The sequence below is a fragment of the Gekko japonicus genome, unplaced genomic scaffold, assembly GCF_001447785.1.
Source record: "Gekko japonicus isolate JY-2015 unplaced genomic scaffold, Gekko_japonicus_V1.1 scaffold578, whole genome shotgun sequence".
NCBI classification, from domain to species: Eukaryota; Metazoa; Chordata; class Lepidosauria; order Squamata; family Gekkonidae; genus Gekko; species Gekko japonicus.
Genome location: NW_015168668.1, coordinates 829,764 through 851,653, shown reverse-complemented (window position 1 = coordinate 851,653; position 21,890 = coordinate 829,764). Strand labels below are relative to the sequence as shown.

General features: G+C 50.4%; 1 protein-coding gene across 1 annotated transcript in view; it reads left to right on the top strand.

Moving 5' to 3' along the window:
- PTPRS (protein tyrosine phosphatase, receptor type S) overlaps window positions 1-21,890 on the top strand; it is a 179,752-nt gene that overhangs the window by 108,284 nt on the left and 49,578 nt on the right. The window contains exons 21-23 of the mRNA XM_015415315.1: window positions 5,501-5,548; window positions 14,306-14,403; window positions 21,099-21,222. Of these exons, the coding sequence (XP_015270801.1) occupies window positions 5,501-5,548; window positions 14,306-14,403; window positions 21,099-21,222 (270 nt within the window). The remainder of the gene's footprint in view (window positions 1-5,500; window positions 5,549-14,305; window positions 14,404-21,098; window positions 21,223-21,890) is intronic.

The following is a 21,890-nucleotide window of genomic DNA, read 5'->3' as shown; positions in this document are numbered from 1 at the left end:
GCAGGAATGTGTGTATTTATTTGTGAGTTTCACAAGTGGGGAGGAAGGCGCAGGAGGTGTGCAGAATAAGTGCGCATTGGCCACAGAGCCCAGCTTCTTGGCAATTTCAGCCTTGGACAAAGAAAGCCTTATGGCTGTGAAAATATGCCCCCCCCCCAAGTGTGTGAGCTAACACACCTGTTGAAGGCTGAACAGGAAGACTGGAATAAGTTTCCCAGTGCCCAGATAGGCTGCAGAGCTCCTGCTTTCTCCTTCCACTGATGACCAGAGCCAGTCCAGATTATGCGAGGTGGTGAAAAACGCAGAATAAATTATGTTAAATAAAGGATGGGGAATGTCAGGCTTTTTGGTCTGTGTAATTAAATACAGGCTGCCCAATTTCAACTAATTATCTCAGTGCTGCCTCTGAATGGCCTTGGTGATAAATGTCTCCGTGCCCCTTCTTAGTGTGTTCACAGCAAAGCGTTCCCCGTCTTCCTCCCTTGGCTGCCAATCTAGTGCCTTTGGGGATCTGGAAGTTCAGCCTGCCACCCTTCTGCCCAGTCATATGACGGAAGCACCCAGCTCTTTTCCATGGTTCCTGGCATCTCCAGCTGTTCAAGGAGCATCACTCTAGGCGACTGTGCTTGTTTCATGCCTGCACTGTGTCCATACAAAATCATTTGTTAGTGCCTTGATTTTTTTTTAAAAAAAAAATCAATGACAGATTCCAGATTTAAGGAATTAGGTTGAGGCAGGGTTTCTTTTGTGATTGCACAGGAGAAATGGCAGAATCTGGAACTAGATGCAGAAACTTGGCTTTATTATTATCATTTTCAAACAAGCAAGCTTCTAAGAAACTAGGAAAATCAGAAGAGCCCTGCTGGATCAGACCAGGGGTCCATCTAGTCCAGCATCCTGTCTCACACAGTGGCCGACCAATTCCTCTGGAGGGCCAACAACAGGGCATGGAGGTTGAGGCCTTCCTAAAAACGTCATAAGAGCCCTGCTGGATCAGACCAGTGGGCCATCTAGTCCAGCATCCTGTCGCACGCAGGGGCTAACCGGTTATTCTGGAGGGCCAACAACAGGGCACAGAGGCTGAGGCCTTCCCACGATGTTGCCTCCTGGCTCTGGTATTCAGAGGTTGACTGCCTCTGAACATGGAGGTTCCCTGATTACAACGATATGTTCAAAAGCAGTGCTTGGCGAAATCCAGAAGCAGAAGTTAAATAAGCTCTATAGGGTCTGCTGGGTGAGGCCTGGAGGTGTTCCTTCACCCCGTGATCCTCCCCCAGCATCTAGTCATAGAATCATAGAATCACAGAGTTGGAAGGAGCCATAGAGGTCATCTAGTCCAACCCTCTGCTCAATGCAGGATCAGCCTGGAGCATCCCTGACAAGTGCTTGTTCAGTAAGGGGGAGCTCACCACCTCCCTAGGCAGCTGATTCCACTGCAGAACAACTCTTACTGTAAAAAGGGTTTTCCTAAACCCATTATTGTGAGTGATGCCAAATAAGCAAAAACTGCGGCAAGAAATGCAGATTGGAGCAAATGTACTTAATATGCATAGGCCCCGTTCACATGGAAAAGTTGCCGTGCTAAAGACACGAGTGACAGGCGGATTTTCGGTGCGCGATCACACCACAACATCTGGGAAGCGTAGTGCACCCGTGGCTAACCCATAGCTTCCCGCCGAAGATGCGTAGTAAAAAACTACTGCAGAAAGTGCACTAGTTTCCGGAAACCATGGGGCAGGGGCGGGCGTCTGATCGCGTTTCCGCTTGAATTCCGTGGCATCCGGCGCCCGTCCATGTCCCGTTGCAAACCGGATGGGGTTTTTTTTAGTCTCCACAGGATGCGCACAAACGCCCAACGGCGCATGCGCAAACATCGGTGAGGGGAAAAGATTTCCCGTTTGCCACGGAAGCGGCGCCTAGCGATTGCCGGTGTGATCGCGCTGCGCTGGGTGCCACGCTTCAGGATAGCCATGTGATCCGCACCTAACAGCCTAATGGGAACTCGACGGGACGTGTGATTGGGTTGCCGCACTTTACTTTGCTCCGGGGCAAACAGCCACACTTCCCCCCCCTGCGTTTTCAGGCCCATGTGACCGGGGCCATAGTTTATACTGCAGGTTAAGATTTCCCTTGGTGCAGGAATTTAATTCCCCCATGACAGCCCTGTTGCCAGGGGGCAGAAACATTTGCAAACATGCTGTGTGGGGTCTGCAAAGCTGTGGGCCAGACAGTCCTCTGCATCAACAAACCTTTCTTTCCTCCCACATCTTCTCGGCCTCAGACCCTGCCTTCTGCCGCTCAAGACGCTGGAAACTCCCAGTCCCTTGCAAAAAGGCCGAGGTGTTAGCAGAACACAAATACAAACATGGCAATCTCTGTCTCTCTCTGATCAGTCTATACGGCCAGGTCTGCTTTTACATGGTTCTTTGTGCAACGTTTGCTTCAGCTGTGAGCACAGAGGTGTTTGCAGCCATGGTGGCACATCTGCACATTAGTCTTCCTGGCACTTTCCTTACTTCATCTCCTCCCCCCCCTCCATGGCTACCATTTTCCTCCCCAAGGGGCCTCCAGAGGGCTTTTCCAGCTTTATTTAAAAAAAAATGTCTGTGCTTGCTATATTACTGTCCAGTAGCAGTTCAAAAGCCAGAAATTGCAAGTAGATAAACAGGTACCACTTCGGTGGGAAGGTAACAGCGTTCCGTGCGCCTCGGTGTTTAGTCATGCCGGCCACATGACCACGGAAACGTCTTCGGACAGCGCTGGCTCTTCGGCTTGGAAACGGAGATGAGCACCGCAACCCTAGAGTCGGATTCGACTGGCTTTCGAGCAAGGGAACCTTTACTTTAGTATGAGTGGAATGGCGGCTGCAGGGGACAGAAGCGAGTGAAATGGTTCCCCCGCAGGCAGGCCTTTCGAGAATGTGCTCCTTCCCATCCACACGGCACAGAGACACAAACTGCTGTCCTGCCATAAAAAGGGGTGGGGGGGCGTATCAAACCATGTTCAGCAACGATCAGCGCAGAGCAGAAGAAAACCTGGAAAGTGCACGATAAGAGGATGACAGCATGTGGATGCTCGGGGGGGAGGAACCCCAAACCCTGCCGCAGACTGAATGCCAAACTAGAGCAACACCTCTGTGCGGAAGCGATCTGGATTCACTCTATCTTGGTGCAAGATCCCACGAGCCACACCTTCTGCTCAGCGAGGCTGTGTCCCACAGCTCCGCCCCCAAGTGAGCCATGGGATGGACACCTGTCAGTCACAAGCCGAGAAATGCGATCTCAAAACCACGCAGGGTGGTTACACTTATTTCTTCTCTCTTCCTTTGTGTTTGGGAATAGCTGATCGTCCCAAAATGTGCGTGTTAACCTTTTGCTTCTCTTCAAGCGTGGCCATCAGTCTGCCCCCAGTCAGGCTTGTGGTAATCTTAAAGACGAGCTTTTTAAGGCTAACGCAGCTACGTCTCTAGAACCGCCTTTCCAGACCTGGGGCCTACCTTTAAAGCACCACCCACCCACGCCAACATGGGACCCTTGGAGTTGTGAGCCTGTCACAAGCAGTAGCATGACATCACGGTCACATGACAGGAAGAGGAGGAGTCATGCCCGATCTTCTCCACTACTGAGCGACAGCTTTCCTTCTGTTATGGCTCGTGTCAGCATGCGTGCAAAAAGACGCAGGATGCCTGAGGCCTTTGCGTCTCTCTGCATGCACGTGAGCAAATGGAGCAAAAAAAGGTGGCTTCGTAGAAGCTGATGGAGCTCCACAGCACACCTCGGGGTCCCACTGAAGACCACTGTTCTAGAACACAAAAAAACACTGTTCATTTTCTCTTCCGATATTTATGACTTCTAAGCCTAGAAGAATCTGGGCCTTGGGGGGCAGACTGTGGTTCATGGTTTCTTCCGGATCTCCCTTCTCACCTTCTGTCCAGTTCCTATTCTCCTTCTGCCCAGGGCACTTTCCCAAAAGTATGGCCCCGCACCGCCAAGGGTTTAGCTTCTGCAGGTCAATCTTGGCGGGGTTCTGGCCAAAGCTAGAGGCAGACCTAGCCTGAGCCAGCAGCAAGGCCAGTGGACTCCAAGGCCTTCAAGGTAATCCCCAGAGCCACTCCACAGGGCCAGGGTGCCAAAGCGGGGGGGGGGGGACAGGACAAGGCTTACAGTCTGTAAGTTGGTGCCCAAGTAAAAGCCAAATACAGTGGTTTTGTCCTCTCCATTCCAATGCAGATTCCAGTTGGAGAACTCAAGAAATTATAAGGTTTAATGGACACTGGGTGGGTGAAAGGAGGGAACTACCCATGGGCAGGGGTCATTTCCTGCAGGAGCGCACAGGAGCGGAGCTCCGGCAGTAAAGAGCCCAGGGGGCGGGCACATGCAACAAGCCCCGCCCCCTGCTCCCAGCAGCCCTCAGTCAGAGCAAGAAGCAGCCAGGTAAGTTGCAGAGCCCCCCCCCTCGGCCCCCCCGGACCAAAACAGTCCAGTGGCACCTTTAAGACCAAGTTTTATTCAGGTACAACCTCTCCCTCCTCTGCGAGGACAGATCTGCACGTTTCCCCCCCCCCCCAATAGCTAGCAATCCAAAACAGTCCAGTGGAGCCTGAGCCGTGGTTGTTGCCTTCTGACACACTTCTGGTGATGTCAGGGGGTGTGGCATATGCAAATAAGTTATGCTAATGAGTTATGCTAATGAGCTCCTGCACCTCTTTTTCTATGAAATTACCCCTGCCCATGGGATCCGTTGCTTTCAGTGGATAGGTTGAGGCCTGCAGGAGCCCCCTTCTCCATCTGGATCTCCTTTGCAAGACAGGGATGAAAAACGGAGCCATTGGTGGATCTGGAGGGTGGGGCTGTCTCCCCTACCATTGTTCTTGTTGGTCTACATGCCAAAGGCCACAGAGCCCTTTGCTTCCAAGCAAAAGGGATCGTTCGACCCTTGCTGATCTCCATGCTGTGGTCTGTAGAAACATACCTGTTGGGAAACCACCACAGGGAAAGCAGGAGAGGTTTTTCTAGCCATCCACCCCCAAACACTTCCATGAATGGCCATGGTTTCGTGCGGGAGGGGGGTTGTCGGGAGATGCCCCTCTGTTCTGGGTCTTTTTTCTTTCGGAACGAAAACTGATAGAATAATTAGATTCTGTTAATCGAGAGTAGATCTATACTGTTGTGTCATGGGATTCACGGGAGGGAGGGAGAAGGACTGAAGCCGTTCTTTGCTTATACACTGTGGCCCTGTATCCCCCCCTCATCCCCCTTCTTCCACATGCACAAAGCGCCCCAAAAGAGAGCCCCAAAGAGACACACTCACCCTCCCCATACCAAAAAGCCCCACTATTATTATTTATGTTCCTTTCATTTTTCCGTTCAGTTTGTTTTTTCTTGGTTGAGTAGTGTTTTTTAGGAAAAAAAATAAAAGTGTAATTTTTTTGTGTTTAGATATATATATTTTTTGGTTTATTTTTATTTTATTTTATTTTTTTGTTTACTGTTTTCTGCAGATTCTGGTCTGAGCAGCCCTCTCAGTGACCCTGAGTTTGACTTTGAAAGTTAGTTCCTGTGTGTTTTTGTTCCTGTCGGTTTCATCGGTTGTGATACTTCCTCCCGTTCCCCTCCCTGAATTTTCGGTTTCCCTTTAGTCACGCTCCTCCCCACGTGTGTGTGCGTCTCCCTCCCCACCCCACCCCGTCTCTTTCTCTATCCATCTGCAATCTTTGCGGCTTTTGCCATCTCACCCCCCCATGCCGTTTGTTTCGTCCGGTTCGTGCTTCCAGTTTTACAGTCCTCGAACTGAAAGGCCTTTTGCAAAGCGATCAAAATTCTCAGCCGAACGTGTATGTATCTCTCTTTGTGTGTCCGTATTTTTATATATGTATATTAGTATAATTTTTTTAAAAAACACACAAAAACCCCACATAATCCAAGGATCGGAAATTGTCCTAGAGGTCATCTAGTCCAACCCTCTGCTGGACGCAGGGAATCCAAAGCCCGAGCACTCCCAAGAGACGGCTGCCCAGCCTCTGCTTGGAGATCTCCAGGGAGGTCCCACGGTCAAGCATTAGGAAGCTTTTCCCCTGACATTTCAACCAAAAATCCATCCTCCGGTAACCTGAGCTCAGTAGGTTTAGCCGTTCCCTCCCAAGCAGTGGAAAGCGAGAGTTCTTTCGCACGTGCTGAATAACACGGCTTCGGTCCGTGTCAGCGACTGCTTGCGAGTGGATGTTGCCATTTCACACAGCTAAATCCAGTTGCAAAGTGCATTGAACGTGGATTGAAATCATGTTATCTAGTGTGTGGTGTGAAAGCGCCCCTCTTCCCTGCAGGCTGCCCTTCAAGTATTGGAAGAACACAGCTGGGGTTCCCCTTTCTCCAACTTAAACAGACCCTGATTCATTCTGCGTTTCCTTGTAGGGTTTGTTTTCCAGACTCTTTATCAGATTGTGCTATGCAGAACAGTCGGGTCCAGACTAAATTGGCAAGTTCCACTGGTTTCCACATCTGCTGCAGCCCCCACCCCGTGTCATGGGGGGAAGGAGTTCCATTCTGCTCCTGGAAAATTTAGTCTGGATTCGAATCTCCTCTTGGCTTTGTTTTCCCCTGCTGTTTCTGATTCTTACATTCAGTTTACACGGTGTTTTATAACAAGTTATTCCAGACTGATTTGAACCCAGGTCTTCCTATCTAGTACATTTTTATTCTGCCTGTCTTCAGAGGAACTCGGGATGGTATACATCGTTGTCCCTTCTCCATGTTGTTCTCCCAATAATCCTGTGTGGTCAGGGAGGCTGAGAGAGAGTCATGGGCCCAAAGTTTCAGGGCAAAATGGGGGTTTTAACCTGGGTCTCGCAGATCCCATTCCAATTCTAACCACTGGACAGATTAGCTTTCTTGTTTTTGCATGCACTGTCTTTCTTTGCCACATTACTCTGTAGCCTAATTCTCATTTCCCTGGATCTGGACTGTAACGAGTAATTGTGCCTCCCGGTTTAAAACAAAATCCCTGCGCACAGAAAACTAGACTTAAGAGGAAGTCAGAGGTAGAGCCTTGATATATTAGATTTCCGTGCTCTGGATTTTCATTTATTTTTAACAAGCCATCTGTCACGCAAGTCCCGGACATTGTTAGGCTGAAGTAGTTCAGCCAAACGCATGCTAGAACCCCTTCAGTCAGGCCAGTTCACATTGAATTCCCAGGCATAGACAGAGAGATCTGTGAGGGATCTGCAAAGCATGGAAAGAGATGAGTAACTTGTACCTCTCGTTGTTTGGAAGCTTAAGAAAACCAAAAACAATTTGGTTTCAGGAGCCATAAATCTGCTTTCCAGGTTAATTAATTAATTATCATATGGCAGTGGCAGTTGTATAGTCAGGGGAGCCGAAGATTGTCTGGCCGCCTGAAACTCTAGCTCGTTTTGTGGCAAGGTAGGTTTGTTTTGGGGGCTCAGAGAACTGTGACTGACCCAGGGTCACCCAGCTAGCTTCATGTGAAGGAGTGGGGAATCGAACCCGGTTCTCGAGATTGGAGTTCACTGCTCTACTACACTACACCAAACCACTACACCAAACTGGCTCTTCTTAACCACTACCTCAAATGGCTTTTCAGGTTTTCTCTCCCCCCACACACAGACATGAATCAAGACCTCACAATCGCTTCCCATTGGCCGTCCTGAGAACAGGGTTGTTAACCTTTTTGTTTAGAAAACTCTGGCACTGCAGACTGGCTGCTTCTGTGCATACACAGAAGGCCTTTATCCTGGGGCAAAATTAAGGGTGTGGGGGTTGGGTTTTTTAAAAAAATTAAAATAACCCAAAAGCAACAGTGCTCCCCAAGCATGTGCAAAATGACTTCCTCTTCCAAAAGAGAGCGGGTTTGGGGTGTTTGTTTAAAGTCATGTAAGAGCAGGGTGCTTTCAAGCACGTGCAGCGTCCTCCACGTCTTCATTTGTCCTCTCCCCCCAAAAAAAAAAAAAATTGTTGAAATAATGAAAATGATAACCACATGGATTGTTTATTCTGGCTTTATACTTTCCTGTCCTGGCAAGTAGCCCGGAAGACGGAATTCTAGCCAGGCCTTTAACAACCTAGCCAGCTGTCGGACCTGTGTGGGAGATTATTAGTATGATCGCTTGCAAGTATGATTGCTAAAAAAGGCTATATAAATCAAGTAGAGTAAAAGGCACGAGACGTGCCTCCAGGCAGCAAAATGAGGGCAGTGTGACAGATCACTGGCCGGGGGAGGGGGGGGGGGGCGATCCTGCCCAGAGTTGCTCCAGTCCACACCCAGTGAAATCAATGCACTGAGTCTGGCGTAACTCTTTGTAGGACAGCATTGTTAATCTTGTGGTTAAATAGACCAGCTATAGCCAGGTGGCAACATGAACTATGTGGAAGTCCTCTCCATAGTCTTTATTTTTAATACACTCTCGGGAGCAGAGGGTACAGCGTCAGGCTTCAATAGTCAAGGGAGTGCAAAGGGAGCATTTGCAGAAGGACAAGCTCAGAAATACGTACTGGGAGGAGACATCTGAAAGTTAGTAGAAGAGGTTTGTATAGGAGACAGGACAAAAGAGGGAGCAGGACAAAAGGTGGGGTTGTGGTGATGAACCGGATCGTAGAATCATAGAGTCGGAAGGGTCATCTAGTCCAACCCCCTGCACAATGCAGGAAATTCACAAATCCCCCCCCCCCCCTCCACACCCGCAGTGACCATACCCAGAAGATGCCAAAAAAACTCCAGGATCCGTGGCCAAACTGGCCTGGGGGGAAATTGCTTCCTGGCCCCAAAGTGGCAACCAGCATTTCCCTGGGTGTTTAAGAAAGGGCCACAAGAACTAATCAACTGAGCGAACGTCAGTGCAGTGAGGTAACTAGTGAGCTGGACTAGGGAGACTTGGATTCAAATCTGCCATGACACTCGCTGGGTGATCTTGGGCCAGTCACACACTCTCCGCCCAACCTACCTCGTTGGTTCATCGGGAGGATGCTGCGGAGATAGGAAGAATTACCGTGAGATCCGAAGTCTTTAAATGTGGCCAGTAGAATTGAGAAACAGAGGCGAGGAGGGCAAGCGAGACTGAGATCCGCAATGATCGGAAAACATCCGTGTCTGAAATGGACTCAGCCACCTATCTGGACCTCACGGAACCTGTTGGCTCCATTTAGGATAAAAGTTCTAAGCTCTCGTCTCAGTGCCAGGAAACAAATGCTTTAACCCAGCAGCAGAGCTACGGAGCAACAAGCTCCCCGTCAAATTGCAGTTTCATTATTGCTCCAGCCCGCTCAACAGATGTTTGGGTGATTTTGTCTGTTGAATGATCTAGCCGTGGGGGGGTGGGGGAGGTGCAGAGAGGGAGAAAGCTCGAGTTCTTTGCGATAACAAGATTAAGGAGATTTCAGGGGATTTGAAACGCTAGATGAGAACTGTCTCTCCTAAGATCTCTTACGTTTCAAAGCCAGAAAATGTGGCCTTGCTTGGCAACTAGATTTGGCAGAAAAGCCGCTTTGTTTTCGGGTGGTGGGGGGTTGGAAAAGGGCAGGCCAGGGCCCTGGCTTCCCCCCCCCCCCAAAAAAACCCCCCCCAAAAAAAGCACAGAGCAAAATGTTTTTATTCCAACACACACACAAATATTTCTGTTCTATTATCCATGCTTAGAAGGGGCCCCCCTCCTCCGATTTCTGCATGGGTCTGGAAGGAGGTGAAACCAGAACAGTGACTCAGGCAGAGATGCGGTAAGGAGTCCTTCTGAGAGGATGATTCTGCTGCTGTTCTGCCTCAAGAGAATGGAATGGCCCAGTCAGCACTGAGGCCCCGGCACAGAATGACTGGAAGAAGAGAAGGCTGCTGCGGTAAGTCATACAGAGAAGCAGCAGACAGCCTCCCCTGCAGCACCAATCTGCAGAGCAGACTGTCTGCTGGTTCTCTGTATGATTTACTGCTCGTACAATGTCAGTTTTGTGGCTTGGGGGTGGCTCATTGAGATTTTGAGCATAGGGTTTTTTTGAGCATAGGGTTACCATTCCCCATACAGAGCAGACTGTCTGCTGGTTCTCTGTATGATTTACTGCTCGTACAATGTCAGTTTTGTGGCTTGGGGGTGGCTCCTTGAGATTTTGAGCATAGTACCATTTTGAGCATAGGGTTACCATTCCCCATACCATAGAGTTTCTGGCCAAATGCTAGAGCGCCCCCCCCCTGGCGTCGTGCCTAGTGCCATGATGTCACTTCCGGGTGATGTCATTGCGATAGTGTGCGCGGCAGAAGATCTGAGGAGGAGCCAGGAGTCCCCCACTGGCAGAAGGTAGTTTGTTTTAGTTTTTGCCTACAATTTAGACATTTGATCTCATTAGATGCCTCCATTAAATTATTTTCTGTGCTTTGTTTTCCGTTGTGTGACGGACAAAGGGAAGAGAGGCATCGGGGCTGCCAACTGGCCGGTGCCATCCTCTTTGGAGTATTTGCCAGGCCTAGATCTGTTCGTGTGCCCCTAGTTGGCCTTTGCACGGGTTTTGAGAATACCAGCTGGCCATCTGAAAAATCTTGGAAATGGCAGCTAGTATGCCCGTGCCACAGCCAGCTTTACTTTCTCTAGCACCCACCGGTAGCCTGTTCTGGCTTCCATCTGCCATCTCCCGGTATGCTCTGTGGCAGCCACTCGGCAGGGTCGTTCTCAGGTCCCGACGGGGGCTAAACCCCTACTTTCTCCACTGCTGGTGAGGTATCTCTTCCTGGTTGGTTTTTGCAATGGGCAGGGGGGGAAGGGCAATCATTCTTTGCAAAAAGCACGCTGTAAAACTGGTGGATGCTTTGCTAAGCTTTTGCCATCTCTGTGCCGAGTTTCCGGGTTATTCTCTGACCAAGCCGCCTCTGCTTGCTCCTGCTTTTAATCACGTAATACCCGATGGGGCTCGAAATTCTCCATGGCTCCCCACCACCCTTCCCCCCCATTCCCAGGGCACTGTGGTGGTTTCTCAAAAGGCTACTGGGTAGGGAACAAGTTTGTCCGGAAGCAGCCACAGCATTTGCCAACTCAGTTTAATGGGCAGAGCTGGTGGAGTGTGGTATTTTAAGGACACAAACACCCAGAATTTTTTTCCTCCCGAACCTTATCCCGAATCAGACCATGGTATCGTCTACTCAGACTAGCAACAGCTCTCCAGGGTCCAGTGTTCCCTCTAAGCAGAGCAAGTGTGAGCCAGCTCACAGTTTTTTTTAGCCTCCAGCTCAAAGATTTTTGTCTTCACTCAGGAAGGAGGGCTCCAGAGCAAACTACTCTTTGCAGCAGTCAAAGCACTCGCTCACAACTTTAATGCCGGTCGCTCACCAAGTAGAACTTTTGCTCACAAGACTCCGCAGCTTAGTGGGCACATTGCGTTTCAGGTGGAGGTGTTCACTGTCTCCTCCTGCCAGATCCTTTTAGCTGGGGATTGAACCCAGGACCTTCTGCATGCCAAGCATGTGCTCTACCCCTGAGCCACAGCCCCTCTTGAAGGACGACTAAGTGTTGCAACTCAGATGGATAGAAAGGCCCTTTCAGGGCATCTGTTTTTAAAGCCGTTTCAGTTGTCATGGCTTCCCTCCAGAGACCCACAGGAACTGGCAAGGATGGTAGGAAGAATTTGCTGCTGGTGGTCCCTAGGCCTTTTGCAGCATTAAAACTCCCAGGGCTCGATGGGGACGAAGCCATGTCTGTAACTGTACCAATTGCACAGATAAGTCATAGGGAAACGCTGGCATTAGTTAACTACATGCAAGAACCTTTTTTACATGGAAGAGCATTGATAAGTATGAGGCATGGGGTACTCATCCCTGCAATTCCCAGAATTCTTCTGCCGCATTCTACGTCCTACGGAGGTAGAACGTCTCTAAACCAGCAACCTTACCATTCTTATTTGGGAGCAAGCCCCGTTGCGTCAGTAGGACTTACTTCAAAGTAAACATGCGCAGGATTGAGCTGAGACTGATTTATTGCGTTGTTTTGCAGGCAATGCCCCATTTCGTCAGAACAGTCAGACTGTGCCACGATCAATCAGCTTAAGTTGTTGTGCAGACATTTCCCCGGTGATGCCGATTCCCTGTCTGCATGTTCCTGTGGTTGTTTCTGCTACAAATCTAAGTGCAGTGTGGAAACTATTTTATTTCTAATGCTATTTCATTCCCCTTTGCTATTTCAGTCCCCCTCTAATCTGACCCCTGCACCTCCAGACGTCAGCCTTCTGAAGCCATTGTAACAGAGCCCCTGTAATAATGTTGAAATGCCACTCAGCGAGGCTGACATTGTGTTCCCCCCTACACACACACGCGCACACACTGTAAAATTGAGGGGCGGGGGACAGATATAAAGAACTATACAGAAGCTGCAGTGCTTCTGGCAAGCCAGTTTTAGCTGTCAGTCCCAATAAGAATAGGAGCAGTGCGTAATTCTGAAAGAAGGGGGCTCACATCTGTTTGGTGGCCAGGCCTTCTGGCTAGGTTGCCCTGCTCGGAAGTCTTAAACGTGTGAAGGCAGACTGTGATTACTCAGGTTCAGGGGAAAGCACTCTGTTTCAGGCCAGAGTCCTGGCATTCAAAACCAATTAACTTGTCACTCGAAATCACAGAGGTGCAGAGTGCATTCCAAAGGGAAATGATGCCATGCTGGGAGTGGGGAGGGAGACGAGAGTTCCAAACCACTGCTGAAAGAACAGCGGAGGAATCCCAGATGTGGCGCTCGCTTTATTGGAGAGATCTGTGCTTTCTTTGCAGCAGCCTCGTCTGTGCCAGAAGGGAGCAAACTATTAGAGCCTTTCTCTCCGTAGACTGCACATGACCAACAGTATGCTGCTCTCCTTTGAAATCTCAAGGCAAAGATACCTGAGGGAGAAGACCGGCATCTTCAGAATACATATTGCTGTCTTCTTTGATAGCCAAACTCATACAACCCGTTTCTGAACCACAGAAGTTTTAACTGACAAAGTTCTCCTCCCCCTCACCCCAAATACTCAAATGCTCACATCCAACCAAGGGGAACGATCTTGGTTCTCTAGCTTTTTTCAGGTGGATGGGAATTTCTGACTTTAGGAAATTTAGGCCCTCTCACAGGACCAGTCTGTGAGTGTTGAAGGGAAGGGGGGCCTCCTGATGCTTTTGAAATGCACAAGAAGAAGAAGAGATTGGATTTATACCCCGCCCTTAACTTGGTGTCCCAGAGCGGCTTACAAACTCCTTGCCCTTCCCCTCCCCACAACAGACACCCTGTGAGGTGGGTGGGGCTGAGAGCTCTTTCCAGAAACTGCTCTTTTTCAAGGACAGCTGTGCCAGAGCTTGTGACTGACCCAAGGTCACAACAGCAGGTGCAAGTGGAGGAGTGGGGAATCAAACCCGGTTCTCCCAGATTAGAGTCCACACACTTAACCACTACACCAAACTGGCTCAACCAAGATGAGATTATTCCAAATGAAAACGATTTTCATAGCAGAATTCAAATCAGAGTAGGAAATCAAAATAGCACTCCACCAAATTATCATTGGGTGAGAAATTCTCCTGTGCATGTGCTAGTAATAACCGCCACTTCCCGGTGGATTGTGTATCACAAATCAGATCTGTCCGCGTGCCTTTAGGAAAGGCCACTCCACTTTGCCCCAGCCGAGCTCAAGTGAACCTTGTGGAAACTTTTGAAAAACCTCCACAGCGCTCTTGCGTATTTTTCCTCACAGACGTACATCAGACTTCCCTTGTGCCATTGGCCAGCTCAATTCATACCCCTCTTTCTTTTTTATGTATGTGTGTTTGTGGGGTGGTTATTCCCGCCCCACCCCCCCATTTTTGGATGTCTTTATTATCGTGAGGGGGTTTTCCCCACTGATCGATTTTGTTCACTCTCAGCAGTGTGACATTTTAGTTTCTCTTCAGATCTTACATTTTGCTACCATCTGTTTCTTTTGCCGTTTGCTTGTTTTGCTCCCCACCCACCCACCCCCTTAACGTCAGTGTTGGAACTGCTAGCAAGCGTCTGCTTTCAGAATCTCTCTCTCTTTTTTTTTTTTTTAATTTTCCCTTTTTTCCAGATGAAATGCATATTTTCAGTAAATGTCGAGAATGGGGCCATCAAGGGGAGAACTCTTCATTTTCCTTTGAGTTCCAAGGACACAATTTCGAGCCCTCGATCTCTCTTCCCCACCACTCCTCACTCACCCTTTCTGACCGTCCTTCCATTGCAGTCGTTCTCTATTTACATTGCAAAAGTTATTTGTCATTTGTAACCGTCTGGTAGTTTTAATTGAAGGAGACTTTTTGCTTCCCCCACCCCTTTCCCCTGTCCCACTTCTAGGTATGCTCAACCACCCACCAATCCCCATTTCAGAACTGGCAGATCATACAGAGCATCTCAAAGCCAATGACAACTTGAAGCTCTCTCAGGAGTACGAGGTACGGAAATACAAATGTATGGTTCTTTGCGGGTTCCTGGGGAAAACCGTGGATGCTTCAGTGCAGAACTGACTGAGGGCGAACCAGCAGGGGTCATTTCCTGCGGGAGCGCACAGGAGCAGAGCTCTGGCAGTAAGGAGCCCAGGGGGGCGGGCATATGCAACAAGCCCCGCCCCCTGCTCCCAGCAGCCCTCAGTTGGGCCACAAGGAGCAAGAAGCCGCCAGGTAAATTGCAGAGCCCCCCCCCCGACCCACCTTCAGGTACAAGCTCCCCCCATAGCTAGCAATCCAAAACAGTCCAGTGGCACCTTTAAGACCGAGTTTTTTTCAGGTACAAGCTCTCCCTCCTCTGTGAGGACAGATCTGCACGTTTCCCGCCCCCCCCAGTAGCTAGCAATCCAAAACAGTCCAGTGGAGCCTGAGCGGTGGGTCTGACACACTTCCGGTGATGTCGGGGTGTGGCATATGCAAATAAGATATGCTAATGAGTTATGCTAATGAGCTCCTGCACCTCTTTTTCTACGAAATGACCCCTGCGAACCAGCGTGTTACAAGGAATACCCTTGATGGGCTATCAGGTTCTCTCCTCTCTGTAAACATCTACTACAACTTATCATGGCATGTGAGGGAAAGTACACAGCGTAATGATGTCCAAAAAGGAGCGACCCTTCCAAGGAATATTAGAAATAGACTAGAAGACTCTTACATTCTTAGTGATCCCTGACTGGCTAGGATTGACCAACACACATGTTATGGGTATGTCTGATTTATCATCCCATTTTGGTCAGAAATTGAATGGATTTTATACTAGAATGTCCACTGGGATGCAATACTTTTACCGCAGTAATTGAGGTACATTCATTCTTCCAGAAACCTCTTGAAAAGGGACAAAGGCTGTGGATCTCACGAGCCTCGGCAGCAGCTAAACTATAATAGTTCTTTACAAGTGGAAGGCAGTAGTTAAGTCGCACATTGAAATAGGCGTTGAAGCGATGCTAGTCCTTGCACCTGAAAAAAAGAGTGGCTGCCAGCAGACGGGGAAAGAAATGTGAAATATCATGACATTTGGTCTGAATTAAAGTGTGGGGGGGGTTGGGAAGCTCTAGAACAAATTGGCCATCTGCGTTACTGGGGGAAATCCAGGTGGGCTGCCACCCTGGGCCCAGTGGCTGCAATGCGGCTGGGGAGGAGGCATCCCGGGGGGCCCTGGCTTTGCCCTACTGACCCAGGCACGGTTCAGCCTGTGAGAAGCACGGGCACGGCACCTGAGTGGCCCTGTGGCATCCCAGTGAGCGGTGCCACCGCCTTTCTCTTCAGGTGGCTCTTTAACTGTTTGTCAGTGAGGGGCCTTCTTCCAGGGCAATTTTCGCCTCTCAGTCCACCCCTAGGAAGCTGGCGAGGGCTGACCAATTATGTTCAAAGGGCAGGAAGGTGTGAACATCACTGCGGGGGCGGGGCCTAAAGGCAGATTGTCAGGGAAAGGGAGAAATAAAACAGGCCTTCCAAATTGTGTGTGTATGTGTTTGGTGGAGACGGGTGCAGGTGGCTGGATTTCAGCCTTTCGGTTCAAAAATAACCAGCCAAGTCTTTCTGGCAGCCGGCTTTGACTGTATGAATCGCTAATCACCGGGAAGATGATGGGAAGAGAGATTCTCGGCTCCGCTGGGATCTTTCTAACCAATATCAGCATTTGGGCACGGCAGGCAGGCGAGGAGCAAATGAAATGCACGCCCTCTGCCTCCCCCTCTCCCCCCACCCCCCGGTTTCTCAGCAGCTAATCTGCATAATGCAATTTCTGAAAGTGCTTTTGGCGGTGTTCCAGGGGCAGGCGCCTCCGAAGCAGCAGATCTGGAGTTTAAAACAAACACCCTTAATGAATCCCCCCCAGCTCAGCCTCTGCCACTTATCAGGTGCATGAGGGGATGGCGGGTGGGGAGCAACTACCCCCTCTTCTCCACTCAGTGCATTATGGCAGCAAAACGCAAACTAGACTAGGGTGCGCCACACACCGGGAAAGCAGCGTGTATGCAACATGGCTGTGCTGTGGACAGTGGTGCTACTCTTGACCTCTGAGTCTCTGTGGTCCAAGTCTGATTCTTCTGGATGTCGATCCCTGTCCAGATGGGAACGGGAAGCATCAGACAAGGGTTGTCGGCCTCCAGGTGAGACCTGGAGGTCACCCACTTTTTACAACAGATCCCCAGCTGACAAAGATCAGCTCCCCCGGAGAAAACGGCTGCTTTGGAGGGTGGACTCCGTGGCATTGTACCACGCTATGGCCCCTCCCCAAACAGTCTGATTCTGCTGGATGTCGATCCCTGTCCAGATGGGAACGGGAAGCATCAGACAAGGGTTGTCGGCCTCCAGGTGAGACCTGGAGGTCACCCACTTTTTACAACAGATCCCCAGCTGACAAAGATCAGCTCCCCCGGAGAAAACGGCTGCTTTGGAGGGTGGACTCCGTGGCATTGTACCACGCTAAGGCCCCTCCCCAAACCCCGCCCTCTCCCGGATCCACCCCCAAAGTCTCCAGGTAGTTTCCAACCCAGACCTGGCAACCCTACATCAGACACACTCTACTGGGTATGCTTGCCAACCTCCAGGTGGAAGCTGGAAATCTTGCGCTATCACGACTGATCTCCAGGCAACAGAGATCAGTTCACCTGCATAAAATGGCCGCTTTGGAAGGCGGACTCTGTGGTGTTACACCCCATTGAAGTCCCTCCCCTCCCCAAACCCCGCCCTCCTCAGGTATTTCCCAACCCAGAGCTTGCAACCCTGTTGCTGAGGCCTCTAAAGGGAGATTGTCAGGTCCCCAGCTAATTCTCTCTCCACACACACGATGGCAGTGTAATTAGGGTTGCCAAGTCAAAAAAGCTCACCGGCGGGGGAGCCTAGCCAGGCTCTGGGAGCCGTCCTCGGATGTGCGTGCGCGACGTCGACCACGTTGAGGGCGTGGCCTCGATCGTCGGAGGGAAAACCATAGAGTTCCCCCCGGGGCTGCATACCTGAGGGACCGCCTTTCCCCATACAGTCCCCAAAGAGCACTTCGGTCGGGGTCACAACACCGGCTGGTGACCCCGGGCCCTAAGGAGGCCAGGCTTGTGGCAACAAGGGCAGTCTCAGGGAACTGACACTTGGGGCACATCTTCAGGAAAGTTACAGCCTCTACTCCCATGCACTCCAACAGCACACACACACACACACACTCAAAAATTTAACATGACAAGCGAAGGTAACGAGAAACAGAACTTAAAGAAATCGAAAGTTAGGCCTGAGCTTGACAGGAGACGATTCCATTTGGGAGCCTGTAAAATCTAATGGGACAGAAATTTACTTATTGCACATCTGTACCACTCAAGAACTGCTGGGGGGGGGGGACACACCACCCAAATGTGCTGGCCATCCTTCCCATCCGTATACATGGTCAGTGAAAGCCGCAGCAAGAACAACACAGGTTTGTGTCAGTTGTGATGTAAGTGTCCAGTGCTACATTCAGCTTCCCTGCTTAGGTTTTAACATACAAGTGCCAAAGAAGAAAGAAGAAGAAGAGATTGGATTTATACCCCGCCCTTCACAGCCCAAGGGAGTCTCAGAGCGGCTTACAAACTCCTCTCCCTTCCCCTCCCCACAACAGACACTCTGTGAGGTAGGTGGGGCTGAGAGAGCTCTTGACAGAAACTGTTCTTTTTCCAAGAACAGCTGTGCCAGAACTATGGCTTGCCCAAGGTCATCCAGCAGGTGCTAGTGGAGGAGTGGGGAATCAAACCCGGTTCTCCCAGATTAGAGTCCGCGCACTTAACCACTAGACCAAACAGGCTCTAAGGTGTGGGCCCAAGAGGCTCATCTTTGTTTCAGGGAAGGCATCTCGCGCTGGAGGAAATCACCAGTGGAATAGAACTGCCAGATCGAACCCATTTATCTCCCACTTTTTAAAAATTGTTTTGTACATAACAGGCCGTAAACACACGATCGGGGCAAAACTCCAGCAGCCTAGGAGCTTAAAATCTGAAAAGCAAGTTTCTTGCCCTTCCAGGATTTCAAGGCCCTGGGCAGTGCTTATTCAGATCGGAGATGCGAAAAGGGGGGTGGTGTCGAGCAACTGTTCCCTTCCTGGATCAGGGGGCTTCAGTGCCCTGTGTGCTTCTTTACCTCTCCCATGATGATGAGCAGAAGCACATATACCTGTCTGAAATTGTTTTGTACATAACAGGCCGTAAGCACACGATCGGGGGGCAAAAATCCAGCAGCCTAGGAGCTTAAAATCTGAAAAGCAAGTTTCTTGCCCTTCCAGGATTTCAAGGCCCTGGGCAGTGCTTATTCAGATCGGAGATGCGAAAAGGGGGGTCGTGTCGAGCAACTGTTCCATTCCTGGAGCAGGGGGCTTCAGTGCCCTGCGTGCTTCTTTACCTCTCCCATGGTGATGAGCAGAAGCACATATACCTGTCTGGTGTAGTGGTTAGAGGGCTGAACTAGGGACTGGGAGACATGGGCTCAAATCCTCGGTCTGCTATAGAAGTCTGCTGGGTGACCTCGGGCTGGTCACGCACTTGCATCCTAACCTATCTCACAGAATAAAATAGAGGGGAAGGATGTGATCTGCTTTGGGTTTCCACTGGGGAGAATGGCAGGATATAAATGTAATAAACAAAAAAAAGTAAAATAGAGACAAGATTCACAAACAATTCAGGTTTTTCCCCATTGTTGTTGTTGTTTTAAAGCAGCCATCCCCCAGGGACCTTGTTCCAATCCCTGGTAATTGGGGATACACTGCCCCTGAGCACAGAGGCTCTATCCAACTCTGTTGTGGCTTCTCACTGAGTTCGTCTAATCCTCATTCCAAAACCATCTAAACTAGCAGCGAACTCAAGCGGAGCTGAGAGCCCGGTGGGCCCATTCTCCAGTCAGCCAGTGTCCTTCGGACATAATTTTAAACAGACCAGCCACAACCCAACAAAGAGTTGTGTGTGGGGGTCCCACAAGAGAAGAGAAGAGAGAAGAGATTGGATTTCTACCCCGCCCTTCACTACCCGAAGGAGTCTCAGAGCGGCTTACAATCTCCTTCCCCTCCTCACAACAGACACCCTGTGAGGCAGGTGGGGCTGAGAGACCTCTCTCCAGAAATGCTCCTGAGAGAAGAGCTCTGAAAGAACTTGTGACTGACCCAAGGTCGCACCAGCAGCTGCATGTGGAGGAGTGGGGAATCGAACCCAGTTCTCCCATATTTGAGTCTGCACACTTAACTACTACACCAAACTGACACATAGGCATAGTAGGTCTATGGGGGGGGAGGGCCCTGCCACCCTGGCTTGCCCAGATCTAACGCTGCCCCCTTACAAGAGGGAGGGAAGAAGAAAGCGCCTGCCCAACCCACGGTGAACAAGGGCTGAATGTTACCTTACCCCATGCTGGGTGGGACTGGAGAGGCCCAAGTGGAGAGCGAGGCCCTCAGTGCACCTGGAAAGGTCCCAGTGGCCAGTCCACCCCTCCACGTAACCCGTCCAAGTGGTACTAGATGATTTTTCTCTGTCCGTCACATACAAGCATTTTTGTAGAACAGGCAGCCTCCATAGCGTGTTTCCGTCTGTGCCCTCTGTATGCTTTTGTTTCAGCTTTTCCATGTGTTTTGTGTGTGAGAGAGAGAGAGAGGCACAACACAAAAGCGTCTGTTCCGCAAGGCTTTTTCGCCTCTCTGCCAGAATTCATTTTCCATCTTATAATGGAAGCTTTAATTGGCTGGTTGCACCGATTAATTGTTCAAAGCTCACGCCCTTTGGTTGCGAGAAAAGAGGTTGGATGTTCTCTGGCTTGTGGGTGCCTTCGGGGACAGAGCGTGAACAGCGGTTTTGTGTTTTTGTTTCAGCTGCTTTGCTAATGTGATGTTTGAGGACACGAAACTGCCTTTCCACTGAGCCGGTTCGCCTAGCTCAGTACTGTCCACCCTGACTAGCGGCGGCTCTCCAGGGTGGCAGCAGAGGTCATTTCGGGGGGGATCGCAGTTCCCCCGGGTGAGGTACGGGGGGCGGGGCACATGACGAAGCCACGCCCCCTGCTTCCGGCCCTCATTCAGCCAGGAGGAGGCAGGACAAGAGGGAGGGTAAGTTGCTTCCTCCCTGCCTCTCCCCACCCCTGCCTGCCTGGGGCCAGGGAGGGCCTTTGCGGGGCTTCCTCGCACTCCCGCCGGCCTTGCAGGTCCACCGCCGGGCCCTTCATGGGGCTCGGCAGTGGAGCTGCAAGGCCGCCAGCGGCGGCCGGGACCGTTGGGGGCGGGGTGTGTGGCCTTATGACACACTTCCGGTGATGTCAGGGGGTGTGGCATATGCTAATGAGTTATGCTAATGAGTTCCCCTAGCTCTTTTTCTACGAAACGACCCCTGGGTGGCAGGTAGAGAATGGTCTATCCCCGCACCCTTGACACGGGGGGGTACCCTTTTGTTGTTGGAGATGCCGGGGACTGGAGCTGGGATGTTTTGTACGCAAAGCAGGTGTTGCATCCCCGTGGCATGACCTTTCCAGCTGAAAGCAGAGGCTTTCCGGTTCTTGATTCCATGCTGCCTACTGAGCCAGACCTCTGGTTTTCCATTCTCAGTGTGGTGAATTCTGAGAGCCTTTATGACAGAAGATGCCCATCTCGCATTTAGCAGAGAGACCACGTACTGTTCCTGAGTTGCGTTTTCTCCCCTCTTTCTCTCCAGTCCATCGACCCTGGTCAGCAGTTCACGTGGGAGCACTCCAACCTGGAGGTGAACAAACCCAAAAACCGGTACGCCAATGTGATCGCCTACGACCATTCCCGGATCATTCTGCTTCCTATCGAAGGTATGGACGGTTTGTGGCTCTTCCTGTATTAAATACTGGGTTCAAGGCGCATTGCAGTGAACAGCTCTACTTTATTAAGTGATTTCAGGAACAAGACTGTCCTCCAGGGTCGCAGCCCTGTTTAAATAGCAGGCAAACACCAAACCCAAACACACCCCACTCCCAACGAAAGGCTATTTACATAACATTACTGCTTGATCGGTGACCTCCAGAGTCCTGGTGCTCTACTGCTCTTGGGCTCCAAGCTCAGCCAGTCTCTGGTAGAACAATCCTGGCACGTTTCAGTCCCAATAAATAACATCCTGGGTGCCCAGCATCCGGCACGGTCCTGCCTGGGTGCGGAAGTGGTGTGGGGAGTTATCACGTGGATGGGATTTTTCAGAATCAGTAATCCTGTGTTCGTCTTTTTGCTCTCGTTCGTTTGGTTGTTTTGAGAGTTGGATGCCCCAATGGCCAGTTGTGTAAGGAAGGCGTAACGCGTCAGCCAGAAAATTCACACAGAGAACCAGAGCTTCATGTGAGCTATTTGGCCCTATTTCCGCAAGGAAGATTATTTTAGCTGACCACTCCTCCACTTGCACCTGCTGGATGACCTTGGGCAAGCTGTAGTTCTGATAAGAGCTGTCCTTGAAAAAGAGCAGTTTCTGTCAAGAGCACTCTCAGCTGTA